The sequence below is a fragment of the Cervus canadensis genome, chromosome 4, assembly GCF_019320065.1.
Source record: "Cervus canadensis isolate Bull #8, Minnesota chromosome 4, ASM1932006v1, whole genome shotgun sequence".
Lineage (NCBI taxonomy): Eukaryota > Metazoa > Chordata > Mammalia > Artiodactyla > Cervidae > Cervus > Cervus canadensis.
The window spans coordinates 46,282,258-46,308,758 of NC_057389.1; the positions used below are offsets into that span (position 1 = coordinate 46,282,258).

The 26,501-nt window shown below is 45.6% G+C and overlaps 1 protein-coding gene across 3 annotated transcripts in view; it reads right to left on the reverse strand.

Annotated features, from left to right (window-relative positions):
- Nucleotides 1–4,980: 4,980 nt before the first annotated feature.
- The window catches only part of SLC36A1 (solute carrier family 36 member 1), a 48,903-nt gene continuing 27,382 nt past the window's right edge, over nucleotides 4,981–26,501 (reverse strand). For all 3 annotated transcript variants that reach the window (XM_043464914.1, XM_043464913.1, XM_043464915.1), the window contains 4 exons: nucleotides 25,738–25,836; nucleotides 22,181–22,347; nucleotides 18,523–18,692; nucleotides 4,981–9,428 (listed from right to left, as the gene is read on the reverse strand). In XM_043464914.1, the coding sequence (XP_043320849.1) occupies nucleotides 9,157–9,428; nucleotides 18,523–18,692; nucleotides 22,181–22,347; nucleotides 25,738–25,836 (708 nt within the window). In that variant the 3' untranslated portion in view covers nucleotides 4,981–9,156. The remainder of the gene's footprint in view (nucleotides 9,429–18,522; nucleotides 18,693–22,180; nucleotides 22,348–25,737; nucleotides 25,837–26,501) is intronic.

A 26,501-nucleotide genomic window follows, 5' to 3' on the forward strand; every position in this document is an offset into this window, starting at 1 on the left:
CTGCTAGAGGACATCCCTTTGATGAGCAAATCAACCAATCCAGAGAGCAATTCCCAACCCAACTCATCTTATCAGTGTGGAACACAGTCCCCACCCTAAATCACTCCAGGCCCAGTTCTGGACAACTAGGGACCACCTCTACAGCCCAGGCTGCTCAAAGTGTTTACCTATCTAACCTCAAGTTTGCTCAGCTTGCTAACCCTGCCCTGCCTTGCCTTTCCCACAAAAATCGCCATAAAGGCTCCCACCCACGCTTCCGTTTCTCTTCTTCTGCCTCCTGATCACCCCTGGCACTTTTCTGTGTGGCTCTGCCTCCTGTTTCTATGGATCTGTGAGTATAAAAACTTCATCCTGAAACTTTCCTGGTGGTCCAGTGGTTAAGACTCTGCACTTCCAATGCAGGGGGTGCAGGTTTGATCCTTGGTCAGGGAACTAAAGTCCCACATGCCATGCAGCCAAAAAATAAACAAACAAAATTTTAAAACCATACTTCATGACAGTCCTATCTGTTTCTGTGTACCTTACCATATCTAAGCAAAACAAACCCCATGTACATTTTAATTTTTTAAATTTATTTAATCAGAGGCTAATTACTTTACAATATTGTAGTGGTTTTTGCCACACATTGACATGAATCAGCCATGGGTGGCACATGTATCCCCCATCCTGAACACCCCTCCCACCTCCCTCCCCATCCCATCCCTCAGGGTCGACCTAGTGCACCAGCCTTGAGTGCCCTGTCTCATGCATCAAACCTAGACTGGCGATCTTCACATATGGTTATATACATGTTTCAGTGCAGTTCTCTCAAATCATCCCACCCTCACCTTCTCCCATAGAGTCAAAAGTGTGTTATCTCTGTGTCTCTTTTGCTGTCTCACAAATAGGGTCATCATTACCATCTTTCTAAATTCCACATATATGCATTAATATACTGTATTGGTGTTTTTCTGACTTACTTCGCTCTGTATAATAGGCTCTAGTTTCATCCACTTCATTAGAACTGATTCAAATGCATTCTTTTTAATAGCTGAGTAATATTCCATTGTGTATATATACCACAACTTTCTTATCCATTTGTCTGCTGATGGACATCTAGGTTGCTTCCATGTCCTAGCTATTGTAAACAGTGCTGCAATGAACATTGGGATATACGTGTCTCTTTCAATTCTGGTTTCCTCAGTGTGTATGTCCAGCAGTGGGATTGCTGGGTGATAGTATGGCAGTTCTATTTCCAGTTTTTTAAGGAATCTCCACACTGTTATCCATAGTGGCTGTACTAATTTGCATTCCCACCAACAGTGTAAGATGGCTCCCCTTTCTCTGCACCCTCTCCAGCATTTATTGTTTGTAGACTTTTTGATAGCAGCCATTCTGACCCATGTACATTTTAAAACGGCAAGTGGGGATGGGAGAGAAAGTGTTTAAAGTGTATATGGTGGCCATTTGGGGTGATAAAAATATTCTGGAATTAGGTAGTGGTAATAGCTGCACAAGACTGTGAATGTGCTAATTGTCTCTAACGGTAAATTTTATTCTGTATTTCTGCATTTTGCATTTCCACAAAGACAATCATGTTGTTTATGAATAAAAAGTTTTAATTAAAAAAAAAAGACCAATAGCAAAAAGACCCAGAAAAAGATGCACAACATCAGTAGCGGTTAGGCAAATGCAAATTAAAATCACAATGAGGTACCACTACACACCCATTAAGACGGGTAAAACTGAAAAAACCACAATATGAAGTATTGGGAGGAATGCGGAGCAAATGGAACTTCCATAAATTGTTGGTAAGAATCCAAAATGGTACAGCCACTTTGGAAAACAAACTTCCAGTTTCTTATAAAGTTGGTATACACTGAATCATACAACCTCACAATTACACTCTAAGGTTTTTACCAAAAAGTAATAAATACAAATAGGAAAAGGAGTACGTCAAGGCTGTTTACTGTCACCCTGCTTATTTAACTTATACGCAGAGACCATCATGAGAAATGCTGGGCTGGATGAAGCACAAGCTGGAATCAAGATTGCCGGGAGAAATATCAATAACCTCCAATATGCAGATGACACCAGCCTCTTGATGAAAGTGAAAGAGGAGAGTGAAAAAGTTGGCCTAAAACTCAACATTCAGAAAACTAAGATCATGGCATGTGGTCCCATCACTTCATGGCAAATAGATAGGGAAACAGTGGAAACAGAGACAGACTTTATTTTTGGGGGCTCCAAAATCACTGCAGGTGGTGACTGCAGCCATGAAATTAAAAGATGCTTACTCCTTGGAAGGAAAGTTATGACCAACCTAGATAGCATATTAAAAAGCAGAGACATTACTTTGTCAACAAAGGTCTGTCTAGTCAAAGCTATGGTTTTTCCACTAGTCATGTATGGATGTGAGAGTTGGGCTATAAAGAAAGCTGAGTGCAGAAGAACTGATGCTTTTGAACTGTTGTGTTGGAGAAGACTCTTGAGAGTCCCTTGGACTGTCCATCCTAAAGGAGGTTGGTCCTGGGTGTTCATTGCAAGGACTGATGTTGAAGCTGAAACTCCAATACTTTGGCCACCTGATGCGAAGAGTGGACTCATCTGAAAAGACCCTGATGCTGGGAAAGATTGAGGGCAGGAGGAGAAGGGGACGACAGAGGATGAGATGGTTGGATGGCATCACTGACTCAATGGACATCAGTTTGGGTAAACTCCAGGAGTTGGCGATAGACAGGGAGGCCTGGCGTGCTTCAGTCCATGGGGTCGCAAAGCGTCGGACACGACTGTGACTGAACTGAACTGAACTGAATAAATACGTATGTCCACACAAGGATCTGGGCGATATCCATAGCAGCTTTATTCAGAACACTCAAAACTGCAAGCAACCCAAATGTCCGACAACTGGTGAATGAATAAACAAACTATGGTTCAGCCACACAAGAGAGTATCATTCTAAAATAAAAAGACTCCTGAGACATGTCACAACATTAAGTATAAAAAGCGTTATGCAAAGTGAAAGAAGGCAGACAGAAGTGACAACACTTATGTTCCATATACATGACATTCTAGAAAAGGCAAAACTAGAGACAGAAAAGTTAAATAAGTTGTTCCCAAGGGCGAGTGTTAGGGGGATGGGACTGATAGCAGAGGGACACAAGGGACCTGCAGGGGTAAAGTTAACATTCTGTATCTTCACTGAAATGGTGGCCAGATGACTGCATGCATTTGCCCAAGCTCATCAAGTTGTATACTTAAAAAAAAAAAAAAGATGACTTTTATCATATGTAAATTATATCCCTATTTATTTTCCCAAAGGTGGGAGGATACCAATGGCCAAGGATCTAGTAAAGGGTACTGGCTGAAGACACACACAGTTTCTTGGCACACATCTGCAATGGGCTGGGTCTGAGGAAACCAACCTACTTAGCAAAAAGCCCTAGCTAGATCTAGGGTCCAAATCCAGTTCCTGTCACTCCACTTATGTCTGTGCAAGTGCAGTGGGCTGACCTTGAGTGCCTTGGTTACCTGGAAGGAGGGATTATGGCCATTATGTATGGTTATGAGCAGGAATAAAAACATGAGGTGAACAGTCTAAAAAGGGCTGAATGCTCTGCCTGAAGCCAGTGAGCAAGACAAGATTATAATGAATGAACACAGAACCAAAAATACAAGTAAAACTGCTTCTCTCCAAATCTTGGTTTTCTTCAATTCACCTAATACTTCATAAGATGTTTCATGAGCCCCACATGCCAGGTACCGTATAGCTTTCTCTCTAACCCTCTCAACAGTTCCTAAGGGTGGCCCTCCCACCTGAGACTGCAACAAGGAGGGCGAGGCAGCCAGCGCCTCAGGAAGAGCTTGGGTTCCGCAACCACAAGGCTTGCGTAAGCATCCCAACTCTGCCCCTTGCTGGCTGCTGTCCTGGAACAGTCACTGAATGCCTTTGAGCCCCTCAGTTCTAGTAGTAACAGTGATCACCGGAACAGTCGTCTTTCCCCACCTTCCTCCGTAAGTGTTGTGCCTCAACAGTGCTCCTTGAGGGCTCTGCTTTTAGAGAAGTCTAATCTAGTAGCCAACGAAGATTAGTTTCCAAACCATCTTAGGGGCAGCTTGGATGGCCTTGCTTTTCCTCTTCAATGTGACAAAAAAGGAAGGGGAGTCATCTCTTCCATGTCCGGACATCCATCTTGTTACTTCAAGAAAAGTGGGGTTAATACAAGTATTACCTCTTGTATCAGTCAGGGTTCTTCAGAGAAGCAGGACAAGTAAGATGGAGATGAACACACATGAAAACATATGGGAGGTGGTGGGAGGTGGAGAGAGGAGGAGACAGAGAGAGAGACACACAGACAGGCATTTCAAGAACATGTGTGATTGTGCGGGCTGGCAAGTTCAGAATTCACGTGGCCAGCTGGTGGTTGGAAACTCTTGGGCAGGAGTCAATGCTGCAGTCTTGAGGCAGAATTTTTTCTTTCTCACTGAAACCACCTCCATTATGCTCTTGAGGCCCTTCAGCTGATTGGATGAAGCCCACCCACATTTTGGGGATTATCTTTTTATTTAAAAGCAACTGACTGTGGACATTAACCACAACTACAAAATGCCTTCACGGCAACACCTAGGTTAGTGTTTAATTGAATAACTGGGTTATTCAGTACAATCGCCCAACCACCTTGACACTGAAAACCATCACACTTGTCCTGGGTGGTCCTCTGACATGCACAGAGGGGGCTAAGAATTCCTACTCAAGCTTTCAAGAGAAGCAGGAGTAGACTTAGGAAGAGCAGGATTGTCTAACAGGAAAGTAACTACCTGCCCTTTCTCAGAGACTCTCCATCCACAGGTGGGTCTACTGTTCACACTACTCCCCCAGATGAGTTCTGTGACATAAACCAAGAAATATTTTGACCTAAGATCCAGTAAAGGGATCTGAGTGATCGGGGAAAAAAAAAAAAAGAGAGAGAGAGAGAGAAAACAAAGACACAGACTCCAAGCTCTCAAAAATAAAAAATAAAGTTCATTTATTAAGGAAAAGTTTAACACATGATCCATGTGCAGAACCCAAAACAAAATCTTCCATGAGTTCCTGCATGATCCATATTTCTACATGTACCATTCAGAACACACACATCCACACAGGCACATAACATACACAGGACTGTCTAGTTATCAAGACCTGCTGGATGGCAGTTTTTCATATTCCTCTTATTCACACATCCACTGACATGGTTTACAACAGAGTCACATAATTTTATTGTTCAGTAAAACAAAACTACTTCCACAGCATCACCTTGATTGAAACAAAAGAACATGGCTGACAGCAGGCACCTTCACCATTACTCCCCACCGCAACTCTGGTAACCTCAGCTCAGCACCATTTACGTCCCCTGGCCAGGGAAAGACCCGGGGGTACAAAGGACATGGAAGAAATGTCACAGGGTGATGCTGTGAGTGCAAACAGCCTTGCAACTAGCAGGACTGTCTAAAAGTATTAACCATGATTTCAATACGAACCGTACTCTTTCCTTTCCTCTTAATGATCTTGGAGATGCGTAATGTACCTTGGAAAATCAAATTCTAAGGCAGACTTGGAGCCGACTCCTGTACATCAAGTCAAGCCTTTTTAATTTTATTTCCACAGAGAAGAAGCAGCTTTGTGTTCTGAGCTAGGTAGATGCCAGGGCTCACCTGAACATCCAATCAGCCATGAAATAAACTGATACAGACTCCCTTGCGGTGAGTAGTGAATAGAGAGAGCCATAAACAGACACAAATTGAGATTCTGCACTTCCAAAAAACATGAGGTGAACATGTAGTGTTAAACAGAGATGATGTTCTACAATTTAGGATGGGAGAGATTTGAGGAAAAAAGCCAGGCAGGAGAACAAGGAGGAGGAAAAGATTTTCCTAACATACCTGTTTGGAGATCATCACTTTAAGACAACTTTGCAAACTGCAAAGTTTGCCTTTCGTGGGGGTAGAGGGTAAACGGTGAGCATTATCAGCCAGTGAATCTGACTGGAGAGGTGAGTACAGAGGAGTTAAGCTGCAGGTTCTAGGCTAAGACACACCACACAGTCACATCCGTCTGGCCAGGGTCTGTGCACAGAAGGGCTCTTAGCAGCACAACATAAATATAAATAATGCCACTTGTGAATGGTACAACTTCTAGAAAAAGTGACTAGAGGATGCCAGGTCACGCTGTTCCCAGCAAGAACCTGCATTTAAGGAGAGGTATACTACCTGCAGGGAGTTGGAAACCTGCTCCCCATAGCAGCGTCTGCAGGAGGGAACAAAGGGCTCTGAGAAGCTACCTCTGGGCTGATGGAACCTGGGGCCACCCTGGGGAGAATGGAGAAGGACACAAAGTGGAACAGTGCTGGGCCAGAAAGCCCTATCGTTTACCTTTGGTCAGGAAGATGCGGCCTCACATTCCTGCAAGCCTTTGCTCTTTTCCTCCCTGATTGGTCTCCTACTTATGCTGGGGCTTCTTCACCAGAAACTAAAGCAGGGCCCAGGAAGAGGCTGCAAAGGCAGCAGGGAGGGAGCCCTGCTTGAGAAGCCCCGGGGGCAGCGGAGGAGTAAGCTTCCCTGAGCTGGGCTCGCCAGCTGCTTCTGTAAAAGGAAGGGCTTCCTCCACTACAACTGTCTGGCTGACCCTTTACTCAACGCCTGATTGCTGTGCAACTGCACAAGGCAGGAAGGTCCCCACGGCATCCGCCTTGCCCGGGTCTCCTGAAGCAGCCGTGTGATTGGGCTGCCCGAGGAGAAAAAGCACAGCAAACAATCAAACAGGGCCAAGGCCAGGCCAAGCTAGTTTGCTGAAGCCCCAAGGCTGCAGCGGTCTCTCCTACACTCCAGGTTCCCTGGGCAGGGGCCCTGAAGCAATAGACCTGGAGCCAGAAGACCTCAGGATCCTGCATCCAGTCGTCGGGCCCCAGCATCCCAGGCAGAGTCTCAAGGGCCGCCTGGACAGGACTGCCTCTAGCAGTGCCCTGAGCACACAGAAGCCTCCAACGTGGAAGCTGCGGGTGGGACACATGTCTGAGCCCCTAATACTGGCCCGTACCTTCTCGCTGGAAACAATACTCAGGACCGCTCTGGAAAGACGCTGGAGCCTGGGCTTGCAAATGGGAGCTGATGGTTCTTGAAGTTACACTTTGGTAACCAGAAGTTAGTTAGAAAGCTTGAGGCTCCAAAGGGCAGGGCCACTGCCACCTCCAGCTAGAACCCTGGTCACGTGAGCACCTGTGAGTGACCACCAAAGAGCCAAAAGAATGGGGGAAAGTGTTCACTTTCCTAAGGGAGATCAGATCACCACTGACTGCATCTTCCTAAGTGAACAAATGATTAGGTAGGTCAGGTGTCAATGAATGAGACAGTGGCTTTGGAACAGAAGAGAAAGAAAAAGGCTGGGGCTGTGAGGGTGGGTCCCGGCCCCCAGGAGCTTTGGTGAAACACAAAAAGTAAACCCCTGATAAAGTAGTGCTGCTCTCCCCACTTTCAGGTAAGAGGCTGGCAGGGGTGGAGGACAGCACGACCCTGTTACCTACACAGGAGTGTGTGCGTGCACACACACACATACACAACTCAAGAGACACAGATTCAGTGAACAGCCTCCTGTGATACCTCTCACACCAAGAGGGAGGAAGAGGCAGCCAACAGCGCAGTGGACATTTCCCAGCTTTGTCTGCAGTTTGTCCCCAAACCTGAAGGTTGACCTTGAGGTGAGTCAGCCCTGAGGCTGCCTCTTTTCTGATACCCAGGGAGGCGTGCGGGGTGGCGGGGAGAGGGACGAGGGCACGATCAGTGTTCAGAACACAGGAGACCAAAGTCCCAACCAAGTGCTTCCGTTGGAAGTCCAGATCCTGGAGGCAGCTCAGGGCTGGGCACTGGGTTTGCCCACCCGCCCCGTCCTCCGGGGCTTGTAAACAACCGAGCACCACATGTAGTGTCAGACCAGCTGCTGCAAACTCTGGGAACTGCCTTTCACACTGGCCTCATCTTCTCGTTCACGGCAAGAATCGGGGTGTCCTCCTGGATGCTGCCGTGCCTTCTGTCCGTCAGGAGCTGAGGTGGGGGGACAGGTCTGAATGCACAAAGTGGCTGTTTTCTAAGCCTCCCATGGAGAGAAACCCACCCCACATCGCCATTCTTCCCCTCCGCCTCGTGCGTTGGCAAACATCTCCTGAGTCCTTCCTGCCTTCTCAGGAGGAAATCAGGTTTGCCGATGGGAGGCAAAGTCCGTGACTCCCCGCAGAGGTCCGCACTTCGATGGTCCTGACTAAAAGCTCTGGGGTCCTCAGCCAAGGGGGCTAAGGGCCTCCATAGACGCCTCCTGGATTCAGTTTCCTCTCAGAGGGAGCAGTTGAGTGAGAGTTCTAGTTCACTGAGGAAGGAACAAGTTGCAAATAGTCCCAGATCTAGAGACAGAATCTAAAAACAAAATCTGGTTTTAAATAAAATATAAATATTTTCAATTTTGGCAGCACTTGCTATCTTTCAGCAGTTTGAGCAACTAAGATAACAGTATCATGACCCACGCAAGGAAACCAGAGAAGAGGTGGTGTTGCCAGGGGTCACGGCAAGCCAGAGAGAGTGAAGGCCAAAACCTCCAGCTTTGGGGGCTGGTTTTCAACTACTAGGTGGGCTCCACTACTGGGTGGAGACTCAAATAGGCAGGAGAATACTGAGGTAAAATACTTGGGAGAGGGCTAAGAGGTGGGCCTGGCTTGATAAAGAGGGGCATGCCCACATTACTTCATCTAGGCGTGGCCCGGGCAAGGAGAAAACATGAGGTGAGAGACACTGAAATTTTTAGATAAAGTGAACTGTGCAACAGGGATAATTTGGAGAGGTGGGTCAGAAGGAGAGAGGAAGGCAGTGAAGGGAGGAGGTGGGATCAGGAAAAAGAGGTGAAAAGTTTTGGGTACAAATGAACAGAGACGGCGCTGCCACTAGAAGTAACCTCACATGCAGCAGCGAATCTGCTGCCCACCCCCTACCCTGTCTTCATCCCTACCTGACCCAGGGTACCCAGGATCCAGGTAGGGGTTCCCAGACAGCGACCTTACCTTCCCCCAGAGCCTGGACCCCACCTGAGGCTTTGGGGGCAGGTGCTGGGGGAACACACAGGGGGGAGTGGGCCGGTGCAGGGTCGCTCCCAGCTTGCTATACAAAGGCACTGGTGGAGTTGACGAAGATGGGAGCGCTGCTTGGCTGGATCAGCTCGTACAGGGTCAGACACGTCCCTACCACAAAGCCCACGAAACCCAGGATGCTGATCAGGGCGTCCTTGACAATGGTGATGGGGCTCATGCCCTCCGAGTAGTAGGTGGTGATCTCCAGGAGGGGTGGGATGATGAGGGCCAGGGCACTGCTGCTCACGGAACCCACCAGGGAGATGACCAAGTCCAGGCGGGGGATGAGGATGGCCAAGACGCCTGTGGGAGAGAGGACACGCTTGTTGAGGACCACCCAGAGGTGGGAGAGACTGCCTCACCATTCAGCAAATCTAGCAAGTCCTTCTCACAGAAGGGGGAGCTCCAAGGAAGCCAAGGCATCATCCAGCTCAATTTCTCACTGCGCAGATGAGAAAACTGATGCCCGGAGAGGTGGCATATCCCGGGACTCACTGCAAGGTAGGCAGAACTGGGACTGGAACCCAGATCTCCCAGCTTCTCCTGTCACAGTCTGTGACTTCCATCTTTCTGAAAAAAGGGAGCCAAATTACATTCCAGAGCAATCTGGTCCCACTATAGGAGAGTGAGTGGAGAGCAGAAAAGGAGGCGGACCTTCTCTGAGCGACTGCTCATCTTCTTACTCCTGAGGGCACCTCCATCACAAACCTCTCTACTTGAAAGACAAGAAATGAAATGGTGGGGCTGGGGGACCCTCCTTTTGAACAATCCCATGTAAGCCCCATGGCATAGGGTGCTTTTATGCAGCAAAAAGAAGCAGATCTGTGTGCAGGCTGACCTCAGGAGCAAAGCCCCCATGATGACTGCATTCCTGTGTTACAGCAAGCTGGTGGCTTCCACACCTGACACTTAGCCTGGGTGTATGTGAGGAAGGTGCAACAGATGATAAAGATGAAATGAGGACTACGTGAGGAAACGCCACAGCTTTTCACAGCACACCAACACCTATGCCACTGGCCAGCGAGTCAGACAGTGCTGTTTAAATCCAAGCAGAGGACTTACTCTATTGCCCATTGACCCTGCTACTCCCCCTAACTCAGCTCTCCACTCGGCGGGTGGGGAGTGGTGAAGGCCAATGCTGCATAGGTTTATTGAGGATTATGGGCTCTGGGATTGGGCACTAGTGTTTGGACTCTGGCTCTGTCTTGAGTGACACATGGCTCTTTTCTACTCCCCAATTTTCTTGTTGACAAGATGAAGATATAAAAGCTCCTGTCAGGGAGGTCGTGATGATCAAAGGAGGTCACACAGGCACTTAACAAAAGGCCTGGTGTACACCAGGCACGAAGTACAGTTAATATTATCACCAGTAGTGTATATTTCGTTGCTCATGGCAAGTGTACCATTAACTTGCTGTTGATGAATCGTCTTCTCTGCTGCTGGGCTCTGGCCAGCAGTTCTGAGCATTGAGACAGTAATCCAAGGCAAATCTATCTCCTCCCTGATCACTATAAGAGACTCTCACTGGACACAGTAGACTCATACTGGAGGGTTTCAGTTCTACATTCATTTCATAAAGCAGAAGCGAAGTTCTGAGCATTGAGACAGTAATCCAAGGCAAGTTCTGAGCATTGAGACAGTAATCCAAGGCAAATCTATCTCCTCCCTGATCACTACAAGAGACTCTCACTGGACACAGTAGACTCATACTGGAGGGTTTCAGTTCTACATTCATTTCATAAAGCAGAAGCGAAGTCCAATTGCTCTGAGGAAGGCATCACAGTGGTGAGAAGCCAGAACGTCTCAATCCCGTGCAGCCGACTATACCCTCCAAATGGACTATCGGAATCGACTGCTGCTTCTTTGGGTGAGCAGTGGGCTACATTTAGAGGCCAGGTTTTAAGAGAAACACTCACTTTTTTGCCTGGAACACCACTCCATGCGGGAAGGCAAGAGGCAGGCTGGGAACTGGGATGAGCAGAGCCACGTCACCCGTCTCACATTCACTCACTCTGCAGCTATACAATAATGCCACTGTCACTAGCTATCCGAATCTGAATGCACTCGGTCCCCCAGTCACACTGGCCACACTGCAAGGACTCAACTGCCACCTGTGCCCTGTGGCTACTATCCCGGACAGCACAGACCCGGAGCACTCCCATCATGCAGAACGTCTACTGTCTAGCAGACGGCACTGGGAAACAACGACTCACTGAGCTGAATTCACCTCTGCTCCATGGGCATAGACCTCCACAGCCTGTCTCCGTGGAAAGACAGCCCTGAAGAATTTACATGATAGAAAGTGACAGAACTGGAACTATGGCTCAAGCCCCTGATTCAGTAACATCATAGACCTGATGATCAAGAAAATACAGAATGGTATGAGCAGGAGGAGGGGATCTGGCTGATCAGCAGATAGATCCTGTCTGTGAAGAACTGAGGGGTTCAGATACCGTATTAACTTTCCCAGAGACACACCACAATCATGAGAAAATCCAGTACAGGTCAGCCCTGACCCCTCTGCTTTTCAGAGGACTCCAGACAAGGATTTTGAAGCCTGATAACAAAAGGAGGTACAAGGAAAATGAGTTTCAGATCTGCCTATGCTGCCCAGGGTTTTACAGCTCCAGGGCGATCCCTTCCTCTTTCTTTCTTCTACATTCAACCGTCACGGCAATTATATCTGAATACCCTCACTGTTCTGAAGCCTTCAGAGTCTACCAAAGGTATAAGCTTTGAACTTGCTCTGCAAGTTTAAAATAGTCTGTTTCAGCCTTCAGCTATTTCTAAATAGAGCTGATGATGTCCCTCAAATCGTCAGGGTTGAGTTTGGAGGAAAGTTGGAAGTGTTTGTAGGTTGATGACAAAATGATGCTCTCATCACGGAAAACCTAAGACAAGAAGAGTTGATCTGCTATGTGACCTGGAGTAAGACACTTGCCCTCTCTGGGGTCTGGGTCTCTCTCTGCCTAATGTTTAACCACACAGTGGTGGCTCCAGATGTTTCAGTTCAGGTGAGCAGTGGGATAGAAACAGCTGAGGCAGTCATCAGATCTGAGCCTCGGAGAGGCTGGTATAAGAGTGTGGTTAAGGGTCTGGACTCAGAACCCAGGCTACAATCTACCACTGACCAGTCAGTTACTTAACCTAGTTAAGACATCTTCCCTACTGCTAAATAGGGATGGTCAAATGAGATCATTCAGGTAAAGAACCTGGAGTACTACACACATAACAAAGGCCTCATAAATGCTGGCTAACAGCATTACCCATCCCTGCTCAGGAGCAAGCTGTATGTGACCTGGGGTGTGGAATCAGCTCCCATTCTGAGCCTCAGTTCATTTACTATGGAGTAAGGTGACTTCATTAACACTGGATGATCACTTGCATTGCACTTGACTCTGAAATTTTAAGGAACTGCACAACGCAGATTTAGTCACTTGGCAATGTGTTCTGGAATAGGTCCCTCAATTCACTGTCACCTGGGAAGTACCATGTGCTGCTCCAGAGTGGTACAGCTGACTGACAGGATTCCATCTTAGAAGATGTGGTTGGGCCAAAAATGTAACTTCTAGCTCCCCTGCCCCCGACTAGGGCTTCCCTGGTGGTTCAGTTGGTAATGAATCCGTCTGCAATGCAGGAGACCCAGGTTCAATCCCTGGGTTGGGAAGATCCCCTGGAGAAAGGGCAACCCACTCCAGTATTCTTGCCTGGAGAATTCAATGGACAAAGAAGCCTGGCGGGCTACAGTCCATGGTATCACAAAGAGTTGGACACAACTCAGCTACTAAACCACCAAGTCACTCTGGTTTTGTACTACTAAAGGAAGTATGAGTTATTCCTCCTGGTCCCAGGATGCTCCAACCACTGAAGAGAAAGCAGGCATTTGTGCTGAGACAATAAGTCCCTGGAGCAGACAAGTCAGAGGACCTGCACAGCCCCTTCCAGTGCTGAGGGTCTGTCCTCTCCTTTCCTCTTGCATATTAGCCTGGAGGACAGATGGGAACTTCATGATATGAGCTAAGTGAAGTCACATGTGCTCCACTCTGATAAAAATTAAGTGAAAACAGAATTAAGTGAAAACAGAAAGAAACAGAAGCTTGCGAGATCAGAATCTTTTCTCAGACTGGATGGAAATGTTCCATTTCATCATGACTTTAAAATAGCAGCCTGAAAACTTGTTCTTGATTTGACTACCGATATACAAGATAAGCATGTTTAACACAAATGTCCTTAATAGAGGTATTTTTTAAAGGGCAAAACTTTAAAAAACCAGGACCACAGGGCTGCAAAGGGAGGACCCTCCTCCTGTCCTAGCTTGACCGGATACACAGCTGAACCCTAAATGCAGCCCGACACTGGAGAAACATAATGAGGGGAGAAGGCAGGAAGAATGAACTTCCCATTAGTTAATATGCTGGGGGAGGAGGAAGGGAGAGAGACCCAAACGGAGGGCCTAATAACCAAGGCCTCTGTTTACCAAACACCAGGCAAACTCAGGTCAGTTCAGTCACTCAGTCATGTCCAGCTCTTTGCGATCCCAGGGACTGCGGCACACCAGGCTTCCCTGCCCAGGCAAACTAGATTTCACTAATTCCAGAGATGGGAATCAGGTACTCAGGAAAGATATGGGAGCAACTAAAACCTCTTCTAACACTGAATATCTTTACTCCATGAGTTAAAGCTCTTAAGAGAAATCCAAGAAGGTAGAGACCCTAGGCAGCAGCCAGCTGGGAACCCGCTCCCCATGCTGTGCAGTGCTTAGTCGCTCAGTTGCATCTAAGTCTTTGCAACCTCAGGGACTGCAGCCCACCAGACTTCTCTGTCGATGGGAATTCTCCCGTCAAGACTACTGGAGTGGGTTGCCATGCCCTCCTCCAGGAACCATCTCCCTACTCCCCCACAGAAAGAGCATCTCGTACAAAGAGGGTCCAAGATAGCACACTCCCCACTGGCAGTTCCCCAGCCCCCTGCAGCAGCCTAGCTATGATGTGAACAGCTTAGCTGTGGGCCCTGAGGACTAACAGATCACATGGTTAATCAAGAGGGCTCCAATGGTATTGTGAAACATCTTCCCTTTGGGTTAAGAGACACGGAAAATGTGATCTTTTAACTGCTGAAGCAGCAGCAGGCCAACGGCCATGTTCAGAGAAGGAACTGACTGGAATTCTGAGCCTGTGGTTTTAGACCACAACAGAAAGAGTTGACTTACACACAAGACCAGAGAAAGCACTTAAGAGACAAACACACTGACAGAAAGCCCTTGGACACTTACAGCTCCTGTGTCCAGAAGTGCTTACTGCTGTTTATTACCATCAGTGTAGGGGAAGCTCACCTGTGTGACTCTCAAACGGCTGGAAATCTGTCTTTAAAATTACTAACAGTCTTGGACAGAATGTATAATTTCATTTAGGGGGAGTACAAATTTTTAAAATAATACAAAAACAAGGGAAACATCCTACATGTCCAGTGTTAAAGGAGTAGTTTACTAAACACGAACTACCAGTAAAATGGAATATCATGCGGTCATAAAAAATATTTACAAAGGATATGTATAGTCATGAGACAATTTTAAACAAAATGCCAAAGACAAAGTTACATGTATATGAGGACTGCAATTATTTATAAAAAGTTCCCAAGGGGATTAACACACAAGATAAAATGCAAAAAAATTATTTTAAGTCACGGGGATATTGCGAATTTCTTTTTCACTTACTCTAAATCTAGACAATCTTCAAATCTTTTATTACATTCACTTTTTTTGGAGCAATATTTTGGTAGAAATTTAAAATCAAGCTCAAACTACTAGTGCAGAATCACAGAGTTTTAGACATGAAGTGAGGGGATCCCTTTCACATCTTACAGATGAAGAAACTGAGGCCTCATGACCGTCCCCGCGGTGGGGATGGGGGCTCAGAGCCTAGTTAGTGCTGCTGCTCTTTTTCTTCGTAGCTGCAAGACCGAGATGTGTGGGAGGCCAAAAGCGGTGGAGAAAGCCACTTTGTTTGGACCTGGAAGCTTCATTCTTTAAACAGTCTGGCTGCTTGGACTGCTTTATATTCCAGGCTGTGATACATATCTTAACTGAGATGGTTGTACTGTTATTCTGGTCTTCAATAACAGGTTTATGACATTCTCATAATAAAATAAAATGTGTCATGTGGCAAATGCCACAGCGAATCAGTTCAAACCACTGGAGGACAGGTTAGTGCCTCAAGAAATCCAAAGAAACTACTCTTTGTACATCTCCGGCCTCTTTCAAGTGGAGCAGCCTCTCCCAGTCTCTCCTCTACACAAGGTCTGGACATAAGGTGATCTGCTAGGTCTGCATGGCCAAACATACGGGCTGGAAGAAACTACTGTCCCACATGAAATTTTAACAAAATGAGTACCAATCTCTGACATGCATATTTTTCCTTCCTTTCCTCTCCAACAGTGTGAAATAAAGCATCAAAAAAGTAGACATGGTCATCTTTGGCAGATGGGGAAGAGTGGTAAGAAAGTTGAATTCTAAGTGGAAAAAAAAAATGAGGCTGAACCAGATTTTCCTGCTTCCCTTTGGGATAGAGAGTTAGGAGGTGGAGAGAAAGTTGGGGAAAAAACAAGAAAATAGCCCAAATAACAATAAAACAAGCTGCCATTAAAATTTATGGGTGTAAATGAAAACAATCAGTTACATCAAAGATCTAAGATCATATACCAATTAACCTTCAGCCAAAGAATCTGAAGTTACAGAGATACAAAAACAAAATGAACTCAGATAAATGCAATTAAGTTGGTGCTACAGTAAAATGCCACTCCCGAATCCCACAATAACTTCAAAGTCTCCAGGGAAGGCAAGGGAGGCTGAGCACTCAAGAGATGAAGGGGCTGTGCCCTTTAATAGGATGACAATGCAAGATCAAGTCATGAGAGATCACAGGAGAAGGGGAAAACAGCCCAATGTGCTTGAAGACCAAAAGCAGCTCATATCCTCTGAGCATCACACTGCAGAAGGGAGGTGAGACCCACAGACGGAGCCAGGAAAATCGAAGTGAAAACCGAGAGGCATCTAAGGACAGCATGAGGTCTGTGAGTCAGGATTGCTGGCTCCTGTGGGGTGCAGCAGAGAGGAGCCTGGCAGGAAGAGAGACATATGCTACCAGAGGCTGAGCCAAGCTTGAGAAGAAAATGGGGTGGTGAGAGGAGCCAGGGCCAGCTCAGTGCCCCAGCTCCTCCAGCAGGGACAACACATGTACACACAGACCTATTTTCTCTATAGGAACCACTCGGAAACAAAGCCCATTATTTGAGCTATCCCTATCCTTTCTTCTAGTGCCCCTTGGACTTCAAGAGTCGGGGCCTTAGAGGTGACATTATGAACACCGTGCACATGGGTGCTGTCTCCTCAACACCCAGATCTAATTCCTCTGTACAGGAAACATACATGCTTGATCAAAGCCTCCAGGGTTGCCGGCAAGAGACAACAGTAAAATCTAGGAGAGTACAAGCCTCTGATCTTATCACACATTCAGGTGCTTTACTGAAGAGTCAAAGCTGCACCCAGCACATTCCTTCCTTTCAAACGCTTTGCGGCAGCAGTGGCCTGCAGGCAGTTGGCTGTTTTCCAGGCTGGTCTAAGGAGATAGCCCAAAGGGCTGTACAGTGAAGAATATGAGAAGCAGATTCTTGGTTGCCATCAGCTTTCTGGGGCTGGTGAAACCAAGGTGTGCGCTCTGCTACCCAGGTCCAGCCTATAAGAACGCCTCAGCAGGAGAGCTGCCCAAGATTAAATAGGAAGGTCTTCAGTTCTCAGCTCCAGTGAGCTCCTTCCATGCATACCTGGGACACAGAACTTCCACCCACTGCCCTAGAAATAACATCAGGAAGGTACCTGTGGGTGGCTGGGGGAGAGCCATCCTGGGATGGGCGCCAGTCTGCTCCCCACATCTACTTGGGTGGAAGGAAAGGATGACAGCCTCTTGCTTGCCCTGCTCTTGCTAACAGTCAACCAATGAAGTAATTTCAAACTTTCCAGACTATGAGCACACGTTAGACAACTATCACATCATTTATCCCTAAAACACTCCATTCTGGTCCAATGAACAAATATTGTATATTAACACATACACATGGAATCTAGAAAGATGGTACTGATGAACCTGTCTGCAGCAAAGGAATGGAGATGCAGAAGTAGCGAACAGACTTGTGGACACAGCTGGGGAGGGAGAGAGTGGGATGAATGCAGAAAGTAGCATTGACATATATACACCATCATGTGTAAAACAGCTGGTGAGAAGTTGCTATATAACACAGGGAGCCCAGCCTGGCGTTCTGTGATGACCTAGATGGGTAGGGTGGGAGGAGGGGAGGGAGGCTCAAGAGGGAAGGGATATATATATATATATATATATAATCATGGTTGATTTGTGTTGTTGCAACCAGAAACCAATACTACGTTGTAAAACAACTTTCCTCCAATTAAAAAATAACTTAAAAAAAAAACCTATTAAAAGAAATACAGATCAGCTTTATTCCAAAGACAGAGGCTTGGACTGCATACTTTAAGGAAAGTTCCAATACGATAAGCAAAGATGTCTCTTTTCCCAAAAGAGTAAAAGTTAAAAAAAAAACAAAAAACTAACCATGGCCAAAAAGAGACATCTATGATTCAAGCATTTCAATTTGGAAAGAAACTGCAAATCCCTTAAAATTTAAATTAGATATTATAGACCAATTTATTCAAGAATTATTTTATCAACCTCACAGGAGCTTCAAAAAAATAATTTATTTTTGAATTATACCAGTTTTAACCAAGAACAAATAAGGCTCTATCTCGTCTTTCAGCTCACACTCCCAGGTATGTGGTCAGAAGAGAGGAATTAAACACAAAGTGATAAAGCAAACACCTAGGGTAGTCAACAGAAATTTTCTAAGAAACAGATTTTAGTGAGACCACCATCCAAAAGTATCTAGAATAGTATCAAGCAGTCTCAAAATGCAATCCAAGGAATAGACTGTCACCCTGGAAACATGATTATTTGAAATAAACAAACATACACCTGCTATCAAAGAACTTACAGTACTCATTATGCATGTGTGTTAAATGGATCTTTTTTAAACTGTTGCCATATTTCATACAGAATAATAATTGCACCCGTTTACTAAGCATCATGACCACTGCCATTACTTTTTAGGCTGTCTCTATAAAGAAACCACCATTCCCATTCCTGTATCCTTTAGAGCATGTCTACAATCAATTCAGTCCCTCCACAGACATGCCTCAACTCTGATGCTGGGACAGCGCCCCAAGTTCCCTGCTCACACAACACTGGCTACGACACAAGCCCTCTCTCACAAAAGCCCTGGGGACTGGGTGCCCTCTGAGGAGAAAACAGACAAGGTCTTGTCTTCTACTCACACGTCAGACAGACCAGCATGGTGCGCACGGAGAGATCTATCACCAGCTCGCAATGCTCAGGGCCACGGGCCACAAAGAAGGGGATGACGATCTCAGCTGGGACGTAGAACTGGAGGGCGTAGGTGAAGAAGATGCCGATGGAGTACAGCAGCTTAACTGACTGGTACAGCCTGCAGAGAGAATCGAGACACACTCAGAGCCAGCTGTGCACACTCACACACCCAGCAGTGAGAGTGCAAGATGGCCCTGTGGTGATTTGGCCATATCTCTCCAAGTTACAAACGCATGTCTCCTTTGGATGAGCAATTTCAGGTCTAGGGATTTATCCTATAGGTATACTTGCACATGCACACATAAACTTACAGTAAAAATATTTCGCTGCAGCTCTAAGTCTGAAAGATTAAAAAGAGTTCCAATGTTAATCGGTAGGGTTAAATAAATCATGGCACCCCGATGTGCTCAGACATGTCTGACTCTTTGTGACCCCATGGATTGTAGCCTGCCAGGTTCCTCTGCCCATGGAATTTTCCAGGCAAGAAACTGGAGTGGGTTGCCATTTTCTACTCCAGGGTATCTTCCCGACTCAGGGATCCAAACCATGTCACTTGCATCTCCTGGATTGGCAGGTGGATTCTTTACCGCTAGCGCCACCTGGGAAAACTGGCATTCCCACAGAAGTGTTAAAAAGTAGGAGAAAGAACTCCGGTGCTGATACGAAACTACCTCCATGACATACAATGAAGTGAAGAAAAGCATGAAGCAGAACAGTGTTGACAGTACGGTACCCACTGTCTAAAAAAGGAAAAAGAAGGAAAAACACTCCCTTTCAGACACACATACATGCGACATTCCTATATATGCCAAGTATCTTGAGGAGGAAACACAAGAAATTGATAATGATCACCTCTGAAATGGAAAATTGTAAAACAGGGGTCCTGAAGAGGCAAGAGGAAACCTAATATTTTCTGTATGCCCTTTGAACATTTGGTATCTTTTCCATGGCATATAGCCTTTAACAAATAAAAACAGGGACCAACAAGACATTGTAAAAATTAAAAAACAAAAACATTTTTAAAAAGCAAGAAAAAAAAAAAGGAGTAAACAGCAGGAAAAAAATACAATTCAAGTGCAACAAGCCTTTCATATCCTTCCCATCCAACTCAGTGCTCCCTAAAATCAGAATGAATAGGCAGGAACAAAAGCCATCTTTCCATCCCACTAGGGCTGGCTACTATCCTACCACTGCTTCATGGGAGGCTTCTCAGAGAGACTGCTAACCTACCACAGGACACGTCTATCTTATCCCAGACCTAGGACAGTGAAGAGTAGAAGAAAGGTCTGATCAGTAAGTATTCAGATTTGACATGCTCATTAAAGAGAAGGCCATCCTGCCCCTAAGCAAAGTTTCACTTCAAAGAAGACCCTCATGCATTACTAGCAAGAAACTGGGGCCTCCCTCCCTTGCTGGAAATCTATTTAAAAGTGGTGATTATAGGGACTTCCTGGTGGTCCAGAGGTTAAGACTTCACCTTCCAGTGCAGAGGACGTGGGCTCAATCCCTGGTCGGGGAGCTAAATTCCCATATGCCTCAGGGCCAAAAAACCAAAACATAAAACAGAAGCAATATTGTAAAAATTCAATAAAGACTTTTTTAAAAAAGTTATTATACTGTTCATGGTGTGCACGGACTTTCTCTGTGGTTGAATGTAATACCTAGAAGATGTTCTAATGCTACAAGCAGGAGAACACCCTGGGAGACACTGAGATTGACAAAAGGTCTTTTGCTCCAAAAATGCAAAATTAAAAACCCTTCGGGAAAAAACCAGCTGGCAGCTCTATAATTTAATCAGTGCAGCCCCAAAGCCTTCTGGAGTGCTGGGAAGTCTAGATTCAGGATAGCCACCTGCTGGGACAGCCAAATAAATCATACCCGAAGGGAGGCAGAAAGACTAGGGGAGCTGGGGTGGAAACACCAGAGGAAAGAAGCTTCTGCTGCTCTTGATCCATTTATCTTCAGTTATGCTGAGCTACTACTTGACTCTTCTCTTTTGAAAGGGCATGAGTATTTGGAAATTGAAAAGCAGGCACTACAGGGAAAGAGAAAGACTTTTGGGAGGAAACAGCCCACTTCAGGGTTGCCACTTGTCTGTTCAACAGGGTGACCAGTATTAAACACTGATCCTACTGAAAAAATATTTTTCTCAATTTCCTCAGTCTGTCCTTGTACAACGCCTCACCTATCAGACCTCTAAAACCAGGCCGACCTGAAAGGTTATTCTGATCCCTAGGGCGTTCGATAAGCTTTACAGCATCTGCTCACGGCTGCTGTCTGCAATGAAATTTTAATCTTCCAAAAAGAATTGTTGCTCAGGACACACCCTCTTGACATTTACCTTTCCAGGAAGGATTTCAGTATGTCTTGGTGTTTCTCTGCAACACAGCAATCATGACTTAGGGAAAGTGAGATACAGAAGGGCTCCTAGCCCATGGTGACAGGCTCCACCTGTACCTGCACATGGAGCAAGTGACAGTCTTGGAACAGGCACAGCAGAAGCTGGGGACCAGGCAAGTTTGCCCTCCTCTCTCCTTGTGTATCTGTCATGGTTCGAGGTCAGTGGACTGGACGCTTGACCCTTCTGGGCTCAGATCTCCTGGGAGAAGTGGCACCATCAGTCAGTGAATCAATCAATCCACAAGGCATCTGTCTCTATCAGAATGACTCATCCAAAGTACAAAGCTCGGGACCATCCTACTTCTCCATAGTGCCAGTGCGGTAGTACCACGATCACGCATGTTACTTGATCTGCATGACCATTCTGACAGAAATAACTAGTCTTAGTTCCCAGAAAGAGGGAACTGAGGCAGTGGGAAGCTGTGACCTGTCCAAGGCTATAGAGAGCTGGGACATGGCAAATCACCTCTATCCTCTGGGCTCCAGTGGCTTCCTGATAAGCTCTCCTCATTTATAAATGCCTCATAGTCTCAGCACTTAGTCCTCCCTTTGTGTTCAAAAATTTTTCACTTGGTTTAGATTGTATGCCAGGCATTGTGCCAGGGGGGTGGAGTAGAATGAATAAAGCTTACAAGGTAGGGAGAGCACAGCACAGGTAAACAGACAACTACAACAAAATGGAGTAAGAACTAGGACAGGATCCTCATGGGACCCCGCGGCAGCAGAGAGGAGGGCCACTGACCCAGACTTGACGTTTCAGTCGGTGAGACATTAGAGAATTTCTCAAACAGAGTGACTCCCAGTATAAGGCCTCTTCACTGAGAAGGGGCTAGATGGGGGTGGAGCTAGAGCCTGAGTGGCCCTCACTGCATCTAAGGGTTTCCTCTTCATCGTTAAGAACTAAGCGACGTTTCTGTGCCCTCTCAACAGGGGGACTGCATGACGGGACTGAGGGTTAGATGGCTCCCACAGGTAACAGGAGAAGAACAGATATGACAGAGAGTCAGACTCAGGCAGGGAGACCAGTCAAAAGGCTTGATGGGCAGCCAAGGAGGGATGGTGCTAGTCTGGGGACTGGGGGCAAGAAGGGGCTAAAGTGAAGTGGGCTGATTTAAGAGATAAGGAGGAGGAAAAATACACATTATGACCCTCATTGATTTTTTGAAAAAAACCAGTGCTCCTAGGATTCCCTCCTCCCCTACATACCAACAGTTGGGCAGGTTGAGGGTTATGCTGCCTTGGATGTTAGCTCCAAATTGCAGGTAACCCAGAATCCCCAGGCTGACATAGAGGGCAGTGACGATAGTCATTCCTACGTAGAGGATGAGCGAAAATTTCTTAGGATCCTTCATTTTGTTTTCAAGGGGCAGAACCTAGAATAGTGAGAGATGAGAAAGCAACATTAATGGTCAATAACAATAATCAAGTAATATTCTCAGAAAAATGTAACCTCTCTTTTTTTCCCCAGAACTTCCCCAAAGCACATCTGTATTTTACTAGACAGACAAATGTAAGGTGTTCATCAGACGTTATGCTTGCAAACTCTGGGAGATGGTGAAGGACAGGGATGCTGCAGTCCATGGGGTCGCAAAGAGTTAGACACAACTTAGCAACTGAACAATAACAACGCTTGCCGAGCTGGAGGAGCTTTGGAGCCTGCTGTGTAAGCGGGAAGTCCCAAGAGGCATGGTGGGCAGGCCCGGAAGCCAGCACTCCTGTTGCAGGCTGGCTCTCTGCCTCCTGCGGGTTGGGAGTGCCTTTTGCACCTTGAATGCAGGTGCACAGCCCCCAACAGGCCCTCTCGCATCACGCCCACTCAGCATGAGGAGGAAGAGACCCAGCGGTGGCCCAGGCCAACTGTATCCTGACGGAGATCATGGCTCTGCTAACCTGTCCCAAGAATGCAAAATGCAGGTCAAGGAAAACTGCCACTCCAGTTCCCAGAAACTGTTTCCTTACCTCAAAAGGGGTGGGCACTAGCTGTGACAAGTGAAACCTCCAACTTAGCGAAACTGAGGTGCTAGGGGTGGCATGACTTAATAGAGGATCCTGGAGGCTGAGGTTTGTGGAGATGTATAACAAAACCCAGTTTTCAGACTCCTATTTCAAACCACTGACCCTGCAGCCTCCTGCCTCACAGCAGAGGATTTTCTTTAACATATTCCTTTTCACATTCTTTTCCATTATGGTTTATCACAGGATATACTTCCCTGTGCTATACAGTAGGACCTTGCTGTTTATCCATCCTGCACATAATAATTTGCATTTGCTAATTCCAAACTCCCCATTTCCCCCACTCCCCACCTACTCCACCCCCGGTAACCACAAGTCTGTTCTATTTGTGAGTCTGTTTTTGTTTCATGATATGTTCATTTTAGATTCCATATGTAAGTCTATCTTTCTGATTTACTTCACCTAGTATAATAATTTCTCGTTGCATCCAGGTTGCTGCAAATGGCATTATTTCATTCTTTTTAATGGTTAAATAATATCCCTGTGTGTGTTTATGTATGTGTGTATTCATTATCCATTCATCAGTTGATGGACACTTAGGCTGCTTACATATCTTGGCTATTGCAAATAGTGCTGCTATGAACATAGGCGTGCATGTATTTTTTCAAATTATAGTTTTGTCTGGGTATATATGACAAGTATAACCCACGACTGGGACTATTAGATCATATGGCAACTCTACTTTTAGTTTTTTGAGGAACCTCCATACTATTATGAAAGGCATTTTATGAAGAATGGTTCATACAGGGAAGAGAGAAAAGACCAAATTTGATTATGACAACCTTCATGATCTGCTATCAACCGCACCTGGCTGGGCTGTTGCAGGAAAAGCAACTTAGGGCAACATCTAACTGGCCCCTCCTCCTGTCTTTGATCTTGTCATTATGCCCATTTTCCACAAGCGCCTCTGGCCACCAGACAGAGCATGTCTCAGCCAGACACACCAGCAGACAGCAGACACCATGAGCCTATTGTTGGCCCACAGCTACGGGGTACATCACAGCTCTGCATCTCCAACCGACCTTCTGCATCCCCCACACCAGATCAAGGGGCTCAAGCTTCAGTTGATCCACAATCCAACAAGAAACAGTTTCTAAGCTTTTCTTTGGTTTCTTTCTATGGGGAGTCTTGGGAGCCAGAGGGCAGGGAGCCCATCTCCTCCAGGCCAGCCAGTCTGGACCAGGGGTGCAGAAACACGAGAGCACGGGAAAGCTCAATGAGCCCAGAGGTTTTCCTGGTCACACCCAACAACCCTCAGATCCGGCCTAAGAGTCAAAATAGCCATATATCTATTTTAAAAAGAGAAAACACAGACAAATCTTGAATTAACAGATAATGACGGTAACAGAATGACTCTCTATCTGAGCCCCTGCTGATGAAATGAAGCAAAGAACAACTTCTGCCCTGTGCTGTTAGGGAGAGCTGATAAATTCAGCATAATGTTCCTTAAGAACCCAGGGTCCCCGGGCATCTTTCCACATTCACTCAGCCTCCTCTTTTCAGATCTGAGTGTTTGGGAGCTCTTTATCCTGCTGTAATATGGGCCCCTTCAGGCCTCTGCCTAAGCAGCAGGGAAACCATATGTTTGTGAATCAAGATGAGATGTTCTTCTTGGGCAATGAGAAGCCCCAAGAGCAAGCAGCAGGGAAGGTTTAAAACCTCAGAACAGTCACATACACATGATCACTCAAAAAGTCTCTCCCATGGTGTTAAGAGTCTTATTAACACATTCTATTGACACCACCAAGGCAATTCCTCAAATTGTGACAAAAAATGTCCACCTCTGAGGTTTTCTTAAAAGCGTATAAGGATGCTCACCTTATACACTTTAAAGAAAACCTAGACAGTGCACCTGATGAGAAGGAAGTCCAAATGGGAGGGTATGTGTATATGTTCAGCTGATTCATTTTGCTGTTTGGCAGAAATTAACAAACATTGTAAAGTTCCATTGAAAATTAATTGTAAAAAAGTGTGTAAGGTGATAGAGCAATCAAATAGGGACAAAAAGATACTCCATGAAAGGAGAACTGTCTTCCCATTTCCTAAACCCTAGGCTAATAGCTTTCTTCAGAAAAGAAATCTGGACCTTTATTATGAAAAACACAAGTAAAAATCTAATTAGGTATACCCGAGGGACAGATTCCTCTCTTTAGGGGAAATTGGTGAAATCACAGCAATGATGGAGGAGTTGAGCTAAGAGTGAAGACTATTGGTTTACACATGGAAAATACAGCTCAATGTTTCAGGGCAGAGAATTCACTCATATGTTTATTGATTTAATGATAATATCAATACTATTATTAATGAAAATAAAAATTATTGAATGCTCACCATATGTCAGGGATTATGTGAAGTACCTTAGACATGTCTCATTTAATCCTAAAAACTATTAACACTAGGCTCGCTTTTCAGAAGCATACAATGAAGAATCCGAGAAGGCAAGACCTTGCACAAGGTCACATAGGTACTCTTTGGCAGAGGTGAGCCTAATCCCAAATTGGTCCAGCTCTAGACCCTGGATTCCAAATTGTCACCCACCACTGCTTACTGCACACACAGGAGATGAGTGTGCAATAGACAGGCTTGAAGGGAAACAAAACTGGAGCTAGGAAACTTCAGTGGAGTCTCTGAAATGTTCATTAAATGGCCAATAAACCTTAAAGATAATTTCTAGGAGCATTTCCTCAGCATTCCTTAAAATGGACCTTAAGGACACCAAGGGCACCAGAGAATCATGATGTATCTCTTACCATCCCGATGCCTTCAAATGCAAAAATGGCCGTGCCAAAGAACAGAGGGTAGGTCTTCCAGGAAGCCACCAAGGGGAGGTGGCTGGGGTCCGGGATATTCTGAAAGAGAGGAAACAAAATAGAGCAAAGGCTATACAGAGATTCATGATTTCAACCCCAGCATCAGACAGGCCAAACTGTACCTAAATCTAAGATTCTCTTAAGGGAAAAAGTATGACACTATGACACCTGAGAGATAATTTGGGGTTGTGTGTAGCCTTTCTAATTTTTCCTTCAAGCCAAGAAAAGTCTACTTGCTTTGGGGAAACGCAAATGTTAGAGACTATATAAAAAGAATCACACTCTTTCACTAGGTGATTCCATCCGCAGAAATATAATCTGACAAGGAAAAGGTGATTAAAATATGAAGAAAATTGAGCAAAGCCTTTGAACGGTAAACAACAGCAAGCCTAAATGTCCCTGAACATCTGTACTGTTAGTGTACTGCACATCAACTAAACCACACTATTGCACTATTATGCACTATTTAAAAAGTACAAAGTGGGATAAGCAGTACATGAAAAACTGCTAATGAAATAATAGTGAGAAAAATATTTTTAAAATTTATTTACTATGATACAATTACATAAACATTCCACACAGATACAGCTGGAAGAAAAGGTGGTAGGTTTTTAGATGAGTACTTTTCCCTTTTACCTCTACTTTCCTCTCTTTTTTCAAAAATTCTGTGATCAGCACTTGGAAAATATTATTGACAGGCACAC